At 43.9% G+C, this 22070-nt stretch overlaps 1 protein-coding gene across 1 annotated transcript in view; it reads right to left on the reverse strand.

The window, feature by feature from the left end:
* Nucleotides 1-17843: 17843 nt before the first annotated feature.
* Nucleotides 17844-22070, reverse strand: part of LOC149457932 (ankyrin repeat and SOCS box protein 9-like) — a 55592-nt gene continuing 51365 nt past the window's right edge. The window contains exon 7 of the mRNA XM_089682977.1: nt 17844-18085. Coding sequence (XP_089539103.1) covers nt 17961-18085 — 125 coding nt within the window. The 3' untranslated portion in view covers nt 17844-17960. The remainder of the gene's footprint in view (nt 18086-22070) is intronic.

The raw sequence follows: 22070 nt of genomic DNA on the forward strand, positions 1-22070 counted from the left end.
ATTCAAGAAAAATTCTGCCTGTAGAGGCTACTATATGTGGATGTAATATGGATTCCAAGGTATTTTATGGAATCCATTTTCCATCAATATAGAAAGTTGGTTTGGAGAAGCTTCAATCAACCTGGGGCGATATTAAGAGGCAAAGCTGCTGTCTATGTACTCTGACAAGGCACCAAAATTACCTAATGTATTCTGGAGGTTTGTAAAGTGGTCCATGGGTTTGTGTGTTTTAAAAGAATATGATTGGTGTATAGTGATATTGTAAATGTTTTACTTTTATCTCAGAGATGCCCTTATTGTTCCTAATAGTAGCAGCAAGGAGAAATGCAAATGTTTCACCTTGGCAGTAGAGGGATTGAATAGAACTGAAAAACAGGTCTTAAATTCCAATATAGTTTAAAGTAACAAACAGGAATGGCTAGCTAAGACGTTCAAATACCTTCTCCGCATCTTAACTAAGCAACAAAGCTGAGGTGTCCTGTTGCTTGATGGTGTCCACAATATCTAACACTCTTCAGGTATCGTATACAGCCTGGCGATGCATTATAAACCCTACTTGGTGTTTAGATAACAGATGGGAGCAGGGATAATAATCTAGATGCCATGATGCAAGTAAAGATATTTAAACCTGAGTTAGGCAATACTATCAAATGATAGAAAGGTCTTGGGAAGGAGTCACTGTAATTTAACTGGTTCATTCCCAAAACTAGTAAAGAGGCAGCCAGGCACACAGTAACAGTTCATTCACTCTTAGTTCAGTAATCAGTGTAGGAGATGTCTTTTTAGGATTTTTATTGCAGAAGAACTTGGATGGGATGTGGTGTACGATGATATGGGATGCTCTTGATTCACTGTATGTTCACAGGAGGACACTACACTTTGCTAAGCCTCTCTGAATAGTCTCTATGCAAGAACAAGTAAACATGGCAGAACTGAGCCCTTTTTAAAAGTTATCCCAGGCAGGGCTACCACTGGCACTTTTACCCAAAGAAAGCAGCACACAGTCCCAGGACCCTGAGCTCAGGTCTGTACTCACAATGTCACAGGATCACCGAATGACTCCTTTCAATATCCACTGGATACTCTTCAATGAGGGAGAGGTTAATGCTCACAATGCCACAGGACAGATTCATGTCTCCTTCCAACTTCCACTGGGCACTCTTTAGTGAGCTCTTCAGACCAGGTCCTTAGGTGAAAATCCCTTGATTGGATCCAAAGGACTTTTGAAATTGGCCCCCCAGCTATGCCACAGCTGGGACCTCAATGAACATGCAGCAACTCCAGCAATCTGCCCAGAGCGGCAGAGCCCCTCAGGTTGGGGACTCCTCCCTCAGGGATTAGCTGCAGCACAATGAATATTCATGCTGCTCATTTGCCTTGCTCAATCTCCTATGTTCCAGAAGGCAGATGAGAGTAATCAAACTTGCAGCCTGTAAAACCCAGAACAGCCAAATGTAATCTACAACTGTTTCAGTGATTACAGAGGAGCCAAAAAGAGCTAAGTTTACTTAACATCCTAGTAACCTAACTGGGAAGGGGGGGAAGTGCCACATCAAGATATTCAAGTGAGACATTGTTTGTGGTATGGTATTACCTTAAAGTAATTTATGAAATAAGGGTATCATCTATGGTTGTGTGAGAAAAAGGCTTGTAAGATCTGGGCCTGGACCTTTATGGTTAGGAGCAGGGGCGGACTGACAACTCATGGGGATCATGGGGCCCCTGTGTCCTTGCCCACACTCAAAGCACACCCAAAAAAGCCTATAAAAGGTACCAGGGACATTTCATGGGGCCCCCTACTGACCCGGGCCCTCGGGCAGTGCCGGGTACTCAAATGGTCAGTCCACCCCTGGTTAGGAGTTGCTTTAACCCCTTGGCGCTGATGCCTTCCATTCATGGAGTCTGTCAGTTTCTTGATCTTTTTTCAATCAACTTTTTGTGCAGCAGCAACCACAGCCTCTCAGACACTGTTCAGAGAGGGGTACTGTTTTCCTTCACCATAAATTTTCCATTTAAGAAGGGCCCACAAGTTCTCAATAGGGTTTAGGTAAGGTGAGGAAGGGGGCCATGTCATTATTCTTTCATCTTTAAGGTCTTTAATGGCTAGCCACACAGTGGAGTACTTTGATGCATGCAATGGAACATTGTCCTGCATAAGTATCACGGAATTCTTGAAAGATGCAGACTTTTTCCTGTACCACTGCTTGAAGAAAGTGTCTACTAAAAACTGGCAGTAGGTTTGGGAGTTGATTTTGAGTCCATCTTCAACCCAAAAAGGTCCAAAGAGCTCATCTTTAATACCAGCCCTTACCAGTAACCCACCTTCACATTGCTGGCGTCTGAATCGAAGTGGAGCTCTGTGCCCATTACTGATCCAGCCTATAAAACGTTTGAAAAATCTGCCTTCAGATATTTCTTGGCCCAGTCATGACGTTTCAACTTATGTGTCTTGTTCAGTGGTGGTCAGGTTTCAGCCTTCCTTACCTTGGCCATGTCTCTGAGTAATGAACACTTTGTACTTCTGGGCACTCCAGGTAGGTTTCAGTTCTGGAATATGACAGCACTGGAGGATAATGGGTTCCTGGTAGCTTCACGTTTCCTTCTTCTCAAATCTTTGGCAGCTAATTTGTGTCTGTGGTTGATGGTTCTGTGATCACACCCCAAAATCTTAGCAATTTCAAGAGTGCTGCATCCCTCTGAAAGACTTTTTACAATTTTTGAATTTTCTGTCCTGGACGTTTTTACAGCTGCTGTTTTTGGCTTTTGATGTTTATTTCTACAGTCATTAAACTCTCCAGCATGTTATCGTATGTGTCCATGAACACATAGACTGTAATCAACGTCTTTCGGCATGGACGTTTTTTTGGCTGGAAAAAAAAACCCAGGACTAGTGGGTTTCTAGAGGAGTTTTTGACTTTTTTTTTACCAAAAAAAATAGTTTGGGGGGTAAAAAAACCACTAAAAAACCACGGGAAAACGCCGAAACTAAACGCTAATGCAAAGACGCAAAAAAAAGCTGAAACCTCGCGTTTTTAACATGACTTTACACAGCTAACGTTACCAACGTTGTCAAAACACCCAGTGTGCATGGAGCCTCATAGTCAGGTAGATCTCTTTTTTGGCCCATTTTGCCTGAGGAAAAGAAGCTGGCTAATAATAATGCACACCTTGATATAGAGCAGTGGTTCTCAACCTTCCTAATGCCGCGACCCCTTAATACAGTTCCTCATGTTGTCGTGACCCCCAACCATAAAATTATTTTCGTTGCTACTTCATAACTGTAATTTTGCAGTGGGAGGACTAGTGCCACATCATTGGTGTCAGTGGAAGGAGTAGTGCCCCATCACTGATGTCAGTGGGATGAATAGTGTCCCATCGTTGGTATCAGTGGGAGGAATAGTGTCCCATCATTGGTGTCAGTGGGAGGAATAGTGCCCCATCGTTGGTATCAGTGGGATGAATAGTGCCCCATCGTTGGTATCAGTGGGAGGAATAGTGCCCCATCATTGGTATCAGTGGGAGGAATAGTGCCCCATCATTGGTGTCAGTGGGAGGAATAGTGCCCCGTCATTGGTGTCAGTGGGAGGAATAGTGCCCCGTCATTGGTGTCAGTGGGGGGAATAGTGCCCCATCATTGGTGTCAGTGGGAGGAATAGTGCCCCATCATTGGTATCAGTGGGAGGAATAGTGCCCCATCATTGGTGTCAGTGGGAGGAATAGTGTCCCATCATTGGTGTCAGTGGGAGGAATAGTGCCACATCATTGGTGTCTGTGGGAGGAATAGTGTCCCATCTGTGGTGTCAGTGGGAGGAATAGTTCCACATCACTGATGTCAGTGGGAGGAATAATGTCCCATCGTTGGTTTCAGTGGGAGGAATAGTGCCCCATCATTGGTGTCAGTGTGGGAGGAATATTGTCCCATCGTTGGTTTCAGTGGGAGGAATAGTGCCCCATCGTTGGTGTCAGTGGGGGGGGGAATAGTGTCCCATCGTTGGTGTCGGTGGGGGGAGGAATAGTGCCCCATCCTTGGTGTCAGTGGGAGGAATAGTGCCCCATCGTTGGTGTCAGTGGGGGGAGGAATAGTGCCCCATCGTTGGTGTCAGTGGGGGGAGGAATAGTGCCCCATCGTTGGTGTCAGTGGGGGGAGGAATAGTGTCCCATCGTTGGTGTCAGTGGGGGGAGGAATAGTGCCCCATCGTTGGTGTCAGTGGGGGGAGGAATAGTGCCCCATCGTTGGTGTCAGTGGGGGGAGGAATAGTGCCCCATCGTTGGTGTCAGCGAGGGGAGGAATAGTGCCCCATCGTTGGTGTATGTGTGGGAGAAATAGTGCCCCATCGTTGGTTTTAGTGACACAAATGATGGGGCACTATTCCTCCCACTGACACCAATGATACTTACCTTGCTGACCCCTGCTCCAGCCTGGGCTCGCTCTCTCCCTCTCCCATCTACAGCCAGCATACCTGGCTGTAGCAGCAAAATTTGCACTTACCTGTCAGCTGTCTTCCTTCTCTGGCCGCTCTCCTCTTCACTTGCTCCGGCAGCTCCCTCGATCTTCTTTGATCTACGCGCGCTGCCGCTCGGCTAATCCTCTCCAAGCTCCACCTCCTCGCCGGTGATTGGCCGCCTGTGTGCCTCTCCTGAGCTACAGTTCCGGTGGCCAATCAGCGGCGAGGAGGCAGAGCTGTTGAGTGATCCCGGAGGTGTGGCCAGGTGACAGAGGCAGCATGTCATCCTGCCCACACATCGCCTGAGACAGAGGAGCGGTGTCTCGGTTCCTAAGACCATCGGAAATATGTGTTTTCCGATGGTCTTAGGCGACCCCTGTGAAATGGTCGTTCGACCCCCAAAGGGGTCGCGACCCACAGGTTGAGAACCGCTGATATAGAGTGTTGATCTAATAGGCCCCACCCTCCCTCATTTCACAAATGCATATCACCTGATATGCTTAAATCCAATAAGCATTCAAGTTTATACAGCTTGGAGGTGGACAATATACATAAAAATTATGATTTAGTCAAAATACTCACTTGCCTAATGATTGTGCACACAGTGTATATTTACACCCCCTGGTTGTAGGTATGGCTGCGGAGTATGGGGGGGGCAGAGAATATCTGATTTCAACTAGGACAGCTGAGACCAGCACAAGGGACACTTTGTATCAAATGTAAGGGCCATCCCTTGTGCTGATTTTTTCTTTTTTTACCTAAACTTAGACTTTAATGAATCACATATAATACTGAAAATGTAGCACAAAGGAAAACCAAAAAATATAGTATTTCCTTTGTGTCACACAAGGCAGAAAGAGCCAGAAAACACTACAGAGAGTTTTTCAAATATCATCTTCCTCGACACTGCTGGATATCGTAACAACATGCAATGAATCCGATCAGATCACATTCTGTAAATGAAGGTTCTGTCCTGTATACTAACATGACTTTGCCTGTGAACAGCACTTTCCACCCCAACACTGGCAAACATGCAATTACCCTTTAGTTCTTGCACTGCTCATCCACTGTGAGCTTTCCAGGTAATGTGACTCTCCTGCTGTCAATACATGTTAGCGTGAATTCTGTCCTTGGGCTTAAAGCCTCCTTCTCATTACAAATCAACTGCCACATTAAGTGTACACATCAATAAAGTTCAACTAGTTTTTTTCCTAGTCTCTGGTTCCTAATGGTTATTTATATCTGGTGTCGATAATAAGGATGGAATAACATCAATTCAGAGTTATCATGCCATGTTTTAATGCAAGGATTATGCCTGACAAGAATTTTATTTTGTGTTACTGATGAAAGAATCATAACATTTTTTACTGATTTAGCAGATAAAGAGGGCATTAGGCATTATTTCCTTGCTAGCACGATAAATCAGATAATTAGCACATCTATGTTAATATCGACCTGAAAAAAGCCCATTACTGTACATCACTTGGAAAAAACAATCTTTATATTGTCTGCAAGTAGCAAGGAAACCATTGAATGCTAATTTGTTCTTGAAAAATGTAGTTAACCGATAGTGCCATCTGGTGTTTGTAAATGATATTACCATAGTCATATAAATAAAGGCCGGGCTTCACGTTTCTGAGAAGTCCACACTAAGGGCCCAGTCACACATACACTATATTGCCAAATGTATTAGGACACCTGCCTTTACACACACATGAACTTTAATGGCACCCCAGTCTTAGTCCGTAGGGTTCAATATTGAGTTGGCCCACCCTTTGTAGCTATAACAGCTTCAACTCTTCTGGGAAGGCTGTTCACAAGGTTTAGGGCTGTATCTATGGGAATGTTTGACCATTAACAAATTGAGAGCTTATGTCCTGTGCTTAAGATTAGTGAAAACGTTTCTAGAAAACAAAAGTGAATATACTCGTGTTTATGTGTTCAAAATAAATCATTCTAAGTATATAACTCAATGTAATAAATAAATAAATAATGGCTGCCGTTGCTACATTGGGTATTGTCCCTCAAGATTATGTAAACATAGGTAGATAAGTGCTGCCTTAATATATCCAGAACATATTCACAACATAGGTGAATCAATATAGTGACACCATCAATAGTCCAGTATGGAGTTTTGATGGTGTCACTATATTGATTCACCTATGTTGTGGATATATTAAGGCAGCACTTATCTACCTGCTTACATAATGTTTGACCATTCTTCCAGAAGCTCATTTGTGAAGTCAGGCACAATGTCAGATGGGAAAGCCTGGCTCGCAGTCTACGCTCTAATTCATTCCAAAGGTGTTCTATCGGTTTGAGGTCAGGACTCTGTGCAGGCCAGTCAAGTTCCTCAACCCCAAACTCGCTCATCCATGTCTCTATGGACCTTGCTTTGTGCACTGGTGTGCAGGCATTTTGGAACAGGAAGGGGCCATCCCCAAACTGTTTCTGCAAAGTTGGGAGCATGAAATTGTCCAAAATGTCTTGGTATGCTGACGCCTTAAGAGTTCCCTTCACTAAAACTAATAGGCCAAGCCCAACCCCTGAAAAACAACCCCACACCATAATCCCAACTCTACCAAACTTTACACTTAGCACAATGTAGTCAGACAAGTACCGTTCTCCTGGCAACCGTCAAACCCAGACATGTCCATCGGATTACCAGAAGCATAATTTGTCACTCCAGAGAACATGAATTCACTGCTCTAGAGTCCAGTGGTGGCGTGCTTTACACCACTGCATCCATAGTTGCCAACATTTCCAAAAACATTTTAGGGACACTAAGCCAGTGCAGGCAGAGTGATATATAAATTAGGGGTGGGGCATCAATTGTGAGTGTGGCTTAAATTAAAAATAACCACTTAGAAGTGGGTGTGGCTTAAATTATGCTAAATGTTGGCCATGGCTTAAAGGGGGTGTGGTTAAATAGAGTCTGAGATTTTTGTGGGCTCCCTCATACAATTTTGCTCTCCACCCCAACAGCCCAAAAAACAAATAAACACACACATAGACTTATCTATAAAAAAAAAAAAAACTTTAATAATATAAATATAAAGAACAGTCTTGGAGGATAAGGCTATGGAGGAGTATGTTGCGGATTCACTATCTCAGGGGTTCAACTGCAAATCCTCTTCTACTGCTCCGTGAACTTAGACCCTGTATCGATTATAGGGGTCTCAATCACATTACTATTAAAAATGCTTATCCAATCCCATTGATAAAGGAATTATTTGACTGCCTCAAGGGAGCAACAGTCTTCACTAAGCTCAATTTGAGAGGGGCATACAGTCTCGTGAGGATTAGTGAGGGCCAAGAATGGAAGATGCATTTAATACTAGGTGGAGACACTACGAATAACTTGTAATGCCCTTTGGTCTCTACAAGGCTCCCACAGTTTTCCAGGAATTTATTATCAATGTCCTCCGAGATATACTGCAGCAATGTGTGGTGATTCACCTCGATGACATTCTCATATATTCAAAGTCCCTAGAGAACCACCACACAGACATCTCCTGTGTGCTACAGAGGTTGAGAGAGAACAACCTTTATTGCAAGTTGGAAAAATGTGAGTTTCATAGTGAACAGGTTAAATTCTTGGGTTATGTTATATCTGCTACCGGGTTTTCGATGGACCCAGAGATACTATCTACAGTCTTACAGTGGCCTCAATCCATAGGTCTATGTCCTCTACAACGTTTTCTTGGCTTTGTCAATTGGAAATGCATTCGCAGTTTCTGTTCTCTGGTCAAACCCCTGACTGATATGACCAGAAAGGAGGACAACCCACAGCATTGGTCTTCGGATTCCATTAAAGCCTTTGAATCTCTCAAGACCGCTTTTGCTGCTACCCCAGTGCTGGCACATTCATGTTGCCTGAAACATTCGTTCTGCAAGGAATTCCTGCATTATACGAATATTTTAGGGAACTCCATTCCATTTGGATGCAGATCCAAGAATCCTTGCAACACTCCCCTGGAGGTAAAAACTCCATTCTGACCGACGCCTACCTGCACCCTCCTACCAAGTTGGGATGTTGGGAAGAGGGTCTGGCTGTCTTTCTATAACCTCAAATTCCGTGTTCCCTCACTAAAACTGGTACCTCAGTATATTGGGCCTTTCCGCATACTCCATAGGTTAACCCAGTGGCATATGCATTAGATGTCCCTTCCAACATGTGTATTTCCAATGTATTCCAGGTTTCCTTATTAAAACCTTTGGTGTTTAACCGCTATACCACCTCAGTACCACACCCTCACCCAGTTCAGGTTAACAGCCATGAGGAATATGAGATACAATCTTTCATTGACTCCCGTAGGTTTTGTGAATGCATACAATCTAGTTCACTGGAGGGATTACGGTCCGGAGGAACGCTCTTGGGTCTCATCCTCGGATGTACATGCTATTGTCCCTCTCCATGCTTTCAATTTATGTTTTCCCCTCAAGCCTGGTGCCCCCCCCGAGGGGGAGGGGTCATCAAGGAGGGGCTACTGTCAGGGCTGAGCTCCTGCTACTTAACAAGCAGCTCTTTTTTTTCAGTGCTCAAAAGCTTCTTAGCTGTCAGTTAACTATTTGCCCTCCAGAAGGTTACTCCCCACTTCGTGACCAAGGAATTGCGATACGTTGTTGCGTTATTTTAACTGACAATTGCGCAGTCATGCAACGCTGCACACAACTTTCTTTCAGTGGTATTTGATCAGCTCTGCGGTTTTTATTTTTTGCACTGGAAATAAAAAAAGACTGACAATTTTGAAAAAAAAACAATATTTATGACGTTTTGCTATAAAACACAACCAATAAAGAAATTTTAAAAATAAGATTTCGTCATAAATTTAGGGCAAAATGTATTCTGCTACATGTCTTTGCTAAAACAAAATCCCAATAAGGGTATATTAATTGGTTTACATGAAAGTTATAGCATCTACAAATGGTGGTATATATACTAAAATTTTTATTTATTTATTTATACTAGTAATGGCAGCGATCATCGACTTATAGTGGGACTGCAGGACTGAGGCAGGCATTCTGACACTGTGTGGGAACTGACTAACTGCCATTGACATCTCCAGTGACTCTAATACAGTGATCACTGTACTAATGACACTGAGCAGGAAGGTGTTAACATATGGGGCGATCAAAGGGTTAACTGTGTGTTAGGGAGTAACTTTATTGTGTGCTGTGTGCTGTTTTACTAAGCAGACCTCCTGCTTTCTATCTCTCTGCTGTGCTGAAAGCAGCACGTCCATGCTGACAGCAGAGAGATCTGTGTTGTTTACATACAGATCTCTCCACTCTCAGCTTCACCGACGATCACTGAGTCCTGGCCGAAAATCGCCAACCGGGACCTGGTGATTGACATCCTCAGGAGCCAATAGCAGCATGGGTAGGGCGGCACGTGCACGCGCCCCCTACCCAAAAAATTAGAAATCATGTATATATTTACATGGTTTTGCCCAGCAAAGCCACTCTGTAGCAGTACATCAGCGATGGGGTGGTGGGCAAGTGGTTAATTACCAGCCACTCTGTCAGGGCTCCCAGGTGTGACCAGAGGTGTGTGACTGACGCAGGGAAACGCAGACTTCAGATATGTTATAAACAATATAATTTATTAACACTAACAATACAAACATAAACGCAGTGCAATACTAAACATAATACAGTGCAAACAAACCAAACCAACCACCCACAGATAACAGTACATACAAGCAAGCGTCGTCAGGCAGGCCGGGTCGATATCAATTGGGCAGGTAGGTACAGGGGGAGCAAGCGGAGATTGGTCAGGGTCACAGGCCAGGTTCAGCAGGTAGCTAGCAGCGTAGTACAGAGGGTCAGGCAGAGGGATGGTCAGGGTCACAAGCCAGGGATCAGAACAGGTAGCAGGCAGCGTAGTACAGAGGGTCAGGCAGAGGGATGGTCAGACAAGCCAGGGATCAGAACAGGTAGCAGAGGATCAGAACAGGTAGCAGAGAATCAGACAGGAACAGAGAGCAGGAACAGGATACAGGGCCCAAGAGAAACACAACACCCAGGCAGAGTCTGCAAGTCTGGCCATCCCTTAAATACCCCAGCATAATCAGTTCCAGGTGTTAGCTGGCTGCAAAGTTGAGTCTCTGATTGCTGGGAGCATCCGCTGGCCAGCCCTGGTACTGCAGATCAAAAGGCAGGTGAGTCCCACCATTGCTGGCTAGTCCATTCCTGACACACTCATTGTCTGCACATTGAATCACCTGGATACCATTACCTGCCTCATTCGTCCGGCCTACAGCCAGCCCTTTTCGCTATTTTAGCAGCTTAGCTCATTTCCTCCTTGCCCTTACGTGGTCTATGATCAATGTGTTTCTGCTTGTGTACAATCTGGTCTGGCTGACTTCTCTTCCAATTCCTGTTCCTGATTTTTGGCTCCTGACTACGCTGACTTCTGGTTTCCTGACCCTGGCTCATCTGATTACCTGCTCTGGCATCCAAACCCTGGATTCTGTTTTGAGTACATTCCTGAACTGTGTTATTTATTGCTATTTTATTAAAGGTGCACTTTCTGTCTCCACCTGGTTTATGGTTCCTGACAGGCCCACCACAAATCTCAAGAACTTCTGCAAACGTGAGGCGATTGGAACGTGAAAATACGCATCCTTAAAGTCTATCAAGAGGAGCCAGTCTCCAGGTTGATCCCCTTTCAGACTGATTTGTAATGATTCCATTTTGAAATGTTCCTTCTTCTTATGCCAGTTTAGCCATCTGAGCTCTATTACTGGCCTCCAGCCCCCCGACTTCTTCTGCACTAAGAATAGCAAAGAGTAGACTTTTAAGAAGCGCTCTTCCCGGGGAACTGCTTGTATTGCTTTTTGTTGGAGAAGTGTGTCCACATACTGAAACAGAATCTCCCTCTTTGGGCCACAGGAAGGGAGAGTGGTTGTTTTTTTCAGAAATTCCCAGAATTGTCCTGTCTTTATGGTGGATAACCATATCCAGTGATCTTGCATGCTTTCTGTCCATACTTTCTGTCCAAAAACTGTGCAGCCTGGCTCCAACAGGATGAATACAGATGGGGAAACCATCAAAACTACTTCTGGGGCTTTTCGGGGATCCTGGCCTGCAGAAGTGGTTGTTCTCTTTGGTTTCACCCCAGAGGGGGCATTCCAAGGTCTGCGGAATTCTCTCTCTGGCCTATAGACTCTTGCTTATTTCCCCTTGTTTTAGCGGGCCTAATGAAGGCTGGGTTATTCTGGCGGAGTAGTCTTCTATCCTGGGGGATAAAGCCAGACTTTCCCTCTGTTGCTTTGGCAATCACTGTGTTCAGCTTGTCACCAAAAAGGGACTGGCCCTCAAAAATGATTTTGTACCAACCTTGTTTAGATTAGGGGTCTGCCACCCAAGGTCTGAGCCATAAGGCTATAGCATCACATGCGCAAGGTATCTAATTAAGTCAATAGCTGCCTCCACCATAAACCCGGCTGTCAGCCTTAGGTTGTTAAATGAGGTAATGATCTCAGCTTTACCAAGATTGTTAGTAACCTCTGCCTCTGACTTGTCTATCCAGACCTCCATGGCCCTGAAAGTCGCTACTAGGGCTACCGATGGTTTTTAAGGTCTAAGTCCACCCTCCTGTCGAGGACATCGCTAAACGAAACAGCGTAATCCAGTGGCAACATAACATGCCTGGCCAAATGCATGAGAGCTGCATTGACCACTGGTGGGTCCTCCAGATGCATGACATACTCCTTCCTAAAGGGGTACATCTTCACAAAGCGATTCTCGAGAAAAGAAGATTTATTTCTCAATTTGCTTTCGCTCATCTTTAATTATGCCTTTACACTTTATCCATAAAAGGAAAGGTGAGCTCCTCCTTCCTCATATTGTTAAAGTAATGACACTGTTTCCTCAGCAGCTCTTCCACTATATCCTCCCAGTGCAGGGCTTCTCTGACATTTTTCAAGAAGGGTTGTGATAGATTGAAGTTGAACCCCTCATAACTTGCGTCCTCCTCTTCTTCAGATCAATCTTTGGACGCCACCCTAGGTAGTGCCTAAGTCTCTTCAACCCCAGTATTTAATTAAGGAGTAGCCACATGGGATGAAGAAGGGGCTTGTTGATGCAGCTGTAGCTGTTCAGCAAATGAGTTTAGCGTATCTATGAAAGTTTGCTTCATAAGAGAAACCATCTCACCCTTCCCTGTGTCCCTGTCCCTGGTTGCATCTTTGAAGCAGGTTTCACAAACCGTTTTCCCTGGAAGTTACTCATTCAGACAAGCCCAGCAGATTTGTGGTGCAGGTTGTGGGGTGGTGGGAGGGGCTCCGAGTCTCTGTGCCAACTGTCCCTGGACTTAGAGTGTTGATCTTGTCTTGAATGGCATTTCTCTGAGCAGGGAGACGATGAACTGGCAAAGGAAGGGTTAAAACTTGTGTCATCTCAGGAAGCATGGCAATCCAACAGAGCAATGGGTGATTCTCTTACGCTGGTCTTTTGGGGTTGGCATTGTCTCATGTGCACCAATAGATGGTGTAGGCTGGTAAGGAAGCACAGGAGGAACAGGTCACCTTCAGTTCACACACAGAACACACAGATTTAGCAGCAGGCTCACAGCCTTACCTCACTCTCTTTGAGTATGGCAGCCTCCCGAAGATGCACAAGACTGTTTATAGCAAGGCAACACTACACTGAGCACTCTGCAAATTTGGTAGCAAGCCACCTAGCTCAGCCCCCAAGATTTCCCATTGGCTTCTAACCTTGCACATGCTCTGTATGGCACTGAGGCCACACTATGGAAACCACCATAGAGCGCACTGCCATCTTGTTTGGACCAGAGATTTGTTTATAGAAGCATTGAGAGATCCCTGAGGTTCCACAATATTCCAAACAGTCAGAGAGGGGAGACAATGCCACCCCGCAACTGCAGACCTTTAGTCTGATTACTACAGCCCCGAAAATCAGCAGCAGGGACCCCACACAGCCGAAGCATTTAGCAGGCACAAAGAGGGCTACGTCCAGGAGGACCCACACTGGATGGACAGCCAAATCTTTAATCCAACGAGGTAGGAGACTGCATCAGGTCCTGACCACACAGAGGAAAGAAAAGGAAAGCAGTCCTGAGCAGTGGGGGTCAAATTTATGAGATAGCCTGGGGTATGGGCAGCACATACCCAGAGGTGGCTGACATGGAGCTGTCAGAAAAATTGCAGTGAAGTTGTACGATTTCAAAGTTGGATCCAGTGTAAACTAGGTCTTAGAGGATTACCTTATCAGTGGACCCTGTCTGATTTTTTGAGTAAGATAGGAGATTGACTCCATATATCCAAAATACTAGCAGCTTTTGCAATATTTTGACTCTTTTACATAAAAGGTTTCAGTGTGTAAATTAACAATTATGCCATGTTGAAACACCACTGCTTCACAATGAAACATTTTACATTGACCTACAAAATTAAAACAAAGAATGAAAACATTGAAATCATTGCTGCAGGTTACTAACGTTATTTTAATCATTTTTTCAGCTGCTGTCTGTTATGCAGCATAGGTTTTATTAGTTAGTGAAAAAAATCCAGGATTATTTAATTAAACAATCTTGGGATTTGTCCAGTCATGTATTAGGGTGAAATGAAAGGCATACTGAAAGGACAACTTTCACAAACCAAGATTTACTAAATCATACTGGCCTTGTTTCACATACCAAACGTTCCAGCTTATTTCGGCACCTCACCTCTTCATTTATGTGCCTTGCAGATCCCTGAGTTCATTGTTGAGCGCATTTTAAAAAGGGAGCCATACACAAGGGAATTTGTTCATTTAGTAACAAGTGACAACATTTTTTTCACTGAACATATGTACTTCCACTATTTTGTGCATCACAAGTGATTTCCTTTTTAAATTGTGGGAATTGAACATAGTGCAAGGGGCTGGGGGCTTACTGCTGACTTGAACAACAGTTTAGGCTCCGTGATAGTCTGAGCCTAGTCTTTAAGATCCTCTTAATGATACAGATGATACAGATAATACTATTTTCTTTCCTTTCACCACATGTGGAAGGAAAGATAACTGCTTATTTCCCCCATCAACACAGTCAGTGAATTCCTCCCGCAGTGCTATTATGTTCTGCCAGTGGGGAGCCTTGCCTGCTGGCAGAACACAATGAGTACTGCTAGCAGATGTAGCCATTGCCAGTAATCGCCTACAAAAAAATCCACCAGGCTTGTTGTACTGAAGTTGATTAATGGATTGACTTCTGTACAACCAGTTTGGGGAGCCGATCAAAGTTGATCCCGGCAGATTTGCCGGCTGGTTGCTTGGGTCTACTGGTTTGACTGGAGATCACGAGAGAGCCACAAAAGGTGGAGGGAGGGGGAGACGTTCCCTCCCACTGCTTGTACAAGAACAACAAGGAAAGAAGGTCTTCCTAATAGACAAGTCTGCTCTTCTGGACAGACTTCTGTGCAAAAGCTAATCCTTCTCATGCTCGCCGAAATTGGGCACATGCTAATGTGCATGCGTATATGCACGCGCACATTGGTGCACATACCCGTGCAAATATTCATGAGCGCAGGTGCACACATGCACTTGTGACAGATGATGGCGCCAAATGGCCTATTTAAAATTGGGCTAGTACTCTGGATCAGTGCTGCTTTGTCTTCAGCCTCTTGTGCATGCTGTGTTCCTGTGATTTTGTATCCTGATTTCCATTGCTGACCTGGATTGTCCTGACTACCCCCTGAACTCTGCCTGCACTGACCTTGGCTTGTCCTCTGGCCTTAGCTTCTGTCTGTTCCATTGGCTTCTGATCCACTGATCGGCTTTCAGACCCAGCTTGTACCTAGACCACACTTCTGCCTGCGCCCTATACCTGATCCATCCTGATGGTGTATGACCCAGTCTGTCTAACTCTCCTACTTGGCTCCCACCACTGGTAACTGCCCTACCACTCTGCTGATCTTGCCGATCTACTATCTGCTACCAGACACTGTCTCATCTGCCCGCTCACCAGTATCAGTCTCCTTTAGTCTGCTGCCCAGCTGCCTGCCAGTCTGCCTGCCTTACTGAAGACCCCTGACGACTTCACCTGCCCAGCATGGACACCTGCTCTGCCTCTATCAAGACTTACAAGCACTTGTGCCACTCAGCACTCCTGCACCTTCTGTTAACACTACCAGAGGCCCCGAGTCAGAGGTGTAAGAGAGGCCTTCCTCATCATATCAGGCTCTGCTACCCGGTACATGATATAGCCACTCAGATTGCTTGTACAAGAGAGCCAACTGGGCTGATGCCTGCAGCTGTATCACTCTGGTATAACAACCGAAAACCAGCAACGTACCAGATACTTGCTGGTCCACAAAAAGATATACAGGGCTATGGGAATTGTTAGAGTTTAACAATCACACATAATGTACATACATAGGTTGAACTGAATGGACCTGTGTCTATTTTCAACCATACAAACTATGTAACTATAATAAACATAGACACTTAAAAGCATTGGCACTCTCAAATATTCTTAGTTTACATACTTTGTTGCAGGCCCATATTGGGAAAATATAGGCCCACACATTTTAGCCCTGAGCTTGGGGCCCTTGCCTTGGAGCCCGGTAGCGGAACGTCAGGGCTCGGTTGCAAGTGCGACCTTTGAAACCCTGGTAGATCCTCCACCAATGTCAGTAGTTTTTTTATTTTATTTTTTAATAATTTTTTACCATTCTATTTTATTTATTATTTTTACAATTTTTTTTCACCTTTCTTTAGGAGCCCTGTTGGGGGGCTTTGGTGGTGACATATATACCGGTGCCTTCCCCACTCTCCATCCTGACAGAACCCCCACAGCAGCCGGATGGAGGGTGAAGCCTGCAATGCTGTGGGGAAGGGGGAGGCTGGGAGAGAGTACAAAGGGGCCAGGAGAGAGAACAGGGGAACCAGGAGAGAGGAAAGGGGCCTGGGGGCAGCAGAAAGAAGATGGATAGGACGGACCACGGGTTGGCATATAGACTAACTGATCTGTCCATTGAATGCCTGTAGGAGGGAGAGTAGGAGAGTAGGGCATTGAGCGGTGGCAGGAGGCAGACACAAATAAAGGATACTGACATCTTTTTTTAACGGGTTAGTTCACCTTTTTACAAAAAAAAAAAAGGTGAATTAACTCCTCGCCCCTCCCCCCGCCCCCCGGACCCCGCCTCACTTATTCCCTTTCTTGATTATCTTCTGCTGCTCATGCTGGTGTAGCAGTGAGGGCATCTGGAAAATGCAGTACACAGTCCAGAGGCTCTGTAGCACCATAATGCATGCAATGGTGAACGGGCATTAGGCAGCACAAACACTTGCTGACTACTAAGAATTGCTCTGACAGAAGAAAAGATGGCACAGTGCAGTGCGGCTTTCAAATGCCCAGACCACTGCAGCAGTTAGCATGGGCAGTGAAAGATAATCATCCAAGCAGTAAGTACAGCAGGGATTTTGTGAAAAGGTGACCTTACCTTTTAATGTATCATGATTTTTTTTTATCCTAATGTATTAATTATGTTCAGGTTTAAAAAATACAAAATCTTTTCATATTTTTTTATAACACACTATCTTTGATCTCTTCTCTGTCCCAGCTGGATTTTCAGTTAAACTGAGACAGTCACCAGATGAGTGCCTAGTGCTTGGCTTTACCTTTACTCTAGGTTCACACCTAAGCAGGGGCGGACTGACAACTCATGGGGCCCCCGGGCAATAGGGGATCATGGGGCCCCTGTGTCCTTGCCCAAACTCAAAAAAGCCTATGAAAAAGGTACCAGGGGCATCTCATGGGGCCCCCTACTGACCCCGGGCCCTCGGGCAGTGCCCGAGTTTCCAAATGGTCAGTCCGCCCCTGCACCTAAGTGTTTTCCGCAGCATTTTGCAGAAACGCACTACAGTCCATTTAACATGATTTCCTATGGAACACGTTCACATCTCCGTGTTTTCACCCGGTGCATTTTTTGGAAAGGATCAGGGACTTTTTTGAACACAAAAAGTTGCACTTTTGGTTTTATTGACTTCAGTAGAAACGCTGCAGAAAAGCATGTAGTGTGTTTTTGCCACATTTTTGATGCCTTTTACGATTTAATTCTGCCTACCAACAAGAAAAAAAAACGCTTTAAAAATGCTGCAAAATGCGTAAAAAACACAGGTACAAAAACGCAATGCAGAAACGGGTCAAATGCAAACTGCATAGGTGTGAACCTAGCCTTAGAAATCCAAGAATGTTTTGCTAAATCAGTATCAAGGGTTTTATACCAACAACAAAACAACATATAAAATGTGTAAACCATATACCAGTATACTATAGTTTCCCTTTTACATTTCTTACACATTTCTTATACTTTTAATTTATGGAACCTGATTGAGTCTATAAGATATGTGTTCTCATATAAAAACAAACAAACAAAAACTCAACACATATTTATAAAATAAAAATACAGCAGGTTTATTAAAATTGTTCAAGTCAGTTCCAGTTCATAGTTTACCAATATGAGTTACAAACTATACACTATAAAAACTATAACTCAAGATTGTAATTTATCTGTGTAAAAGGAATTGCTTTAGTGTTTCAGGAAGGAGAAGATGACATATTTTATGGTGCTGTTTTTGTCCAAAGCACTTTCTAATACATAGACGACAAATCTGCTTCAAAGTCAGCGGACCTGGGAAAAAGAATTCCACAGATGTTTAGAGGATAAGCACAGCAAACAAATGAAGAAACACAAATAGCACAAGAATCTGGTATGTAATATGTGTTACAGTACAATCTGCACGAATCGACCATAGCAATATTCAGCAAAGAAATCCTTTTTAATATACATATAGAAGTATGAATGGCAGAGGGTAAACATTGCAGACAAAGATAGTTGTTCTACTTGGAACCCAGGTTCTCATTATTTACACAACTCTTAAACCAGAACGTCACTCTCTCAATGAACATTGATTAGTTTGAATCCTTATGCTGCTAGCATTAAGTGTTACTAAACCCAGGGCCCTGCATTCACTATATCTGGTCTCCCACAGTACACAGAACATGGAAATACAATTATTTTAGTAAATATAAACTGCTAAATACCTTTTCTCATCAGCAGTTAGAGCAGTCTTGTGACTTCTATCAGTGTTCAGCAGAGCACTGGTTAACCACTTGCCGCCCTGCCACTGTAGATATACGGCGGCAGGGTGGCACTGGCAGGCAAAACCACGTTTTAAAACGTGTGTTTTGTAAACAGCTAGGGGGCGCGCAAGGCGCGCCGCCGCCCTATCTGTCCCACCGATCACCGCTGCAAATGTGAGTCGCAGGGTCACAGCCGGTCCTTAGCGGCTGTCTCCCAGCGATCGGCAGCAAACAGTGACAGACAGCACAGCTGCAGTAGCTGTGCTGTCTGTCACTTCCCTGTCAGCTCGAGGATGAGCTGATCAAGAAAAAACAGTTTCTCTTTCTCGATCAGCCTTGTCCTGTCCAGTACACACCCCCGCCCCCTAGTAAAACACTCCCCTCACTCCTATAACCCTTCCCTGCAAAATAAAGTTAACCCCTTCCTCCCCATTGCCATTAGTACAGTGTCAGTGTTTTTTTTTTTGCACTGATCACTGTATTAGTGTTTTTGGGGATGTCAGTGACCCCAAGTCAGTACCCCCCAATGTCAGAATGTCCGCCGCAGTCCTGCCATAAGTCGCTGGTCGCTGCCATAAGTCCCTGATCACCACCATAATTCGCTGATTGCTGCCATTATTAGTATATAAAAAAAAAACTAAAAATCCCAGTATCTTGCCCGCCATTTGTAAACGCTATAACTTTCACGTAAACCAATTAATTTACACGTATTGGGTTTTTTTTTTAGAAAAGACATGTCACAGAATGCATTTTGGCAGAAATTTATGACTAAATTTGATTTTTGCATTTATTTTTACTGGACATGTTTTATAGCAAAAAGTCCAAAATATTGTTTTTTTTTCCTCAAAATTGTCAGCCTTTTTTTTTATAGTGCAAAAAATAAAAACCGCACAGGCGATCAAATACCACCGAAAGAAAGCTCAATTTGTGGGGAAAAAAAGGATGTAAATTTAATTTATGTACCGTATTGCATGACCGCGCAATTGTCCGTTAAACTAGCGCAGCGCTGTATAGCAGAAAAATGGTGTAAATTGCAGTATTTATACCATAGTTTGTAGACGCTATAACTTCCACACAAAGCAATCAATATACACTTATTGGGATTTTTTTAACCAAAAACATGGAGCAGAATACATTTTGGCCTAAATTTATAACCAACTTTGAGTTTACTATATATTTTTTATAGCTGAAAGTAAAAAATATTGTTTTTCTTCAAAATTTTTGGCCTTTTTTTGTTTATAGCGTGAAAAATAAAAAGTGCACAGGTGATCAAATTACACCGAAAGAAAGCTCTATTTGCGTGAAAAAAGGACGTAAATTTCGTTTGGGTGCAGCATTGCATGACCGCAATTATCAGTTGAATTAGTGCAGCGTAGAGTAGCAAAAAGAGGCCTGGTCATTAAGGGGGGTAAATCCTCTGGAGGTCAAGTGGTTAAAGCTTGTAGAAGGAGTTTTCTTTCTGCTCTAGGAGGATGCAGAACCCCTGACCTCTGTCTGGACAGTGCTGATTGGCCCTGTGCTGATCACATGCACTCTCCCAAGAGAAAAAAAAAACCTCTCCAGCAATACACACCAAACTGAGCATGTGCAGACTGTCTCCATACATAAGTCTTATAAGGAGATAAGAGGGGGGCACTGGAAAAATGAGAGGATCAAACCGCATTTTTACACAATGCTAAGAATTAACCCCTTAGGTTCCACAGTGAGTATAACAAGCATGCTTTACTGCATATACAGACTGATTTTACTGTTGTGGGTTTAGTAACACTTTAGTAAATATATAGTAAAGTATATCATATTTATTTGTTTCAAACTGTTTTTAACATTTCTTAAGTCCTTCCTAATTTCCATGCCTAGGCAAATGATGTCATCCCAGGAGTCTTCATGAGGGGAGATGGGGTTTTCTCAGCTAATCACAACCTCCTGTCTGCATGCCTGAGCTAAGGGAAGATGGATCCCAGGAAGTAAATTCTACATGACTTCTGCCCTTACTCAAGATTTTCACAGCTAGAAATACTAGGGAGTGATTTTCTAAGTGATTTCTCAGCAAAATAAGGCATGAGACATGGATGGATGGGTGACTTTGCTTTGAATATTAAAAATTATTTACATAGTGCTTTTGGTTTGTGGTGCTCAGATACAGTGAAGTTCCACTTTAAGGTGGACTGGAATGTAAAAAGTAGAGTTTTGCTATATTATAGAGAAAATCTAGATTTGTTAATTGTGCCTAAGCAGTACTCTGAAATGTCTTGAATTTCTTGTGAGAATAGCAGTACACATCCTGGTATATGATGGTGCCTAAAGACTTGTTACTGTATATCTGCAGTGTGAGATCTAAGGCACTGCTGCCTCTGGCTACTAGCTTCAGGAGATTTGGTGAGTCATTACTATGCAGCATGCTGTTCTACTTACTGGAGGCTCACATACATCAGGGAAAGCGTCCTGCCTCTACCAAGAAGGTCACTTACAGGTTGAGACACAGTGCATCTAAATTCATTCAAGTGTATGTGAACCCAGAGGCTATTTTCCAGCATGTTTGGCATAATGCCCCACTGTATACCATTTCTCTCAATCTGTTGCAAAGTTTCTTACCTGGAGATCCTGTCAGTTACAACACTCTCTCTTACAGACTGACAATGCTAAGCTGCTGCCTTGCACTTAGTAGAAGCAGTGTCAGCTTCCCATGTGCACACCTTTAGTTAGCGGTTGGGCTGCCTGTATGTTTTTTCAGATAGGCGCCCAATGGCCAAACTGAAGGAGCCCACACAGTAGGATGACAATGTTTCTTTTCATTGTGAGGAAGTGGCCTAGGATTGCCGGCCTGCAATATGAAGTGCTGTTACTGGTAGGATTGACAGATAAGAATGTTTCACATAGTTTCATAAATCAATGGGTTTAGGAAGACTATACAATAAGGCACGATGTCAAACATGCTGAAGAATATATTTACAGTTTACATACACTTTAAAGCAGGGGTGTCAAACTGGCAGCCCTCCAGCTGTTGTGAAAGTCCCATCATGCCTTTGCCTTTGGGAGTCATGCTTGTAACTGTCAGTCTTGCAATGCCTCATGGGACTTGTAGTTTGGCAGCAGCTGGAGGGCCGCCAGCTTGACACCCGTGCTTTAAAGTATAAGTTCAGCTTTATAGAAAAAAAAACAGACTTTGTTCCCATATGGGTATTCAGCATAGTGTGTTAAACCTACTTACCAGCCAGGGCTTCCTTTATATTTAAACAATGAAGTCCACAGCAATGGCCCCATCCCAAGTTATTGTAGGCACAAAGCAGCCTTTCAGACCAACAACCCCTAGTGTCATTGGAGAGAGTGCCATCCAGTTCTTTTGGGGTGAATATACAAAGTATGTACTCTCTCCTGTAGCAGAAGCTGAGCTCATCAGAGGTGACAATACAAAATGCCCATGTGCATCCCAAAAGCGCAAGACAGGGTTCCCTTCCATGGCAGTAGGGGGTGCTGGTCCCAACAGCTGCTTCATCCCTTCAATAACTCAGGATGAGGCCATTGCTGGCTGCAGA

This window comes from Staurois parvus, unplaced genomic scaffold (genome assembly GCF_062004578.1).
Source record: "Staurois parvus isolate SC_StPar_1 unplaced genomic scaffold, SC_StPar_1.0 ptg000299l, whole genome shotgun sequence".
Classification (NCBI taxonomy): Eukaryota; Metazoa; Chordata; class Amphibia; order Anura; family Ranidae; genus Staurois; species Staurois parvus.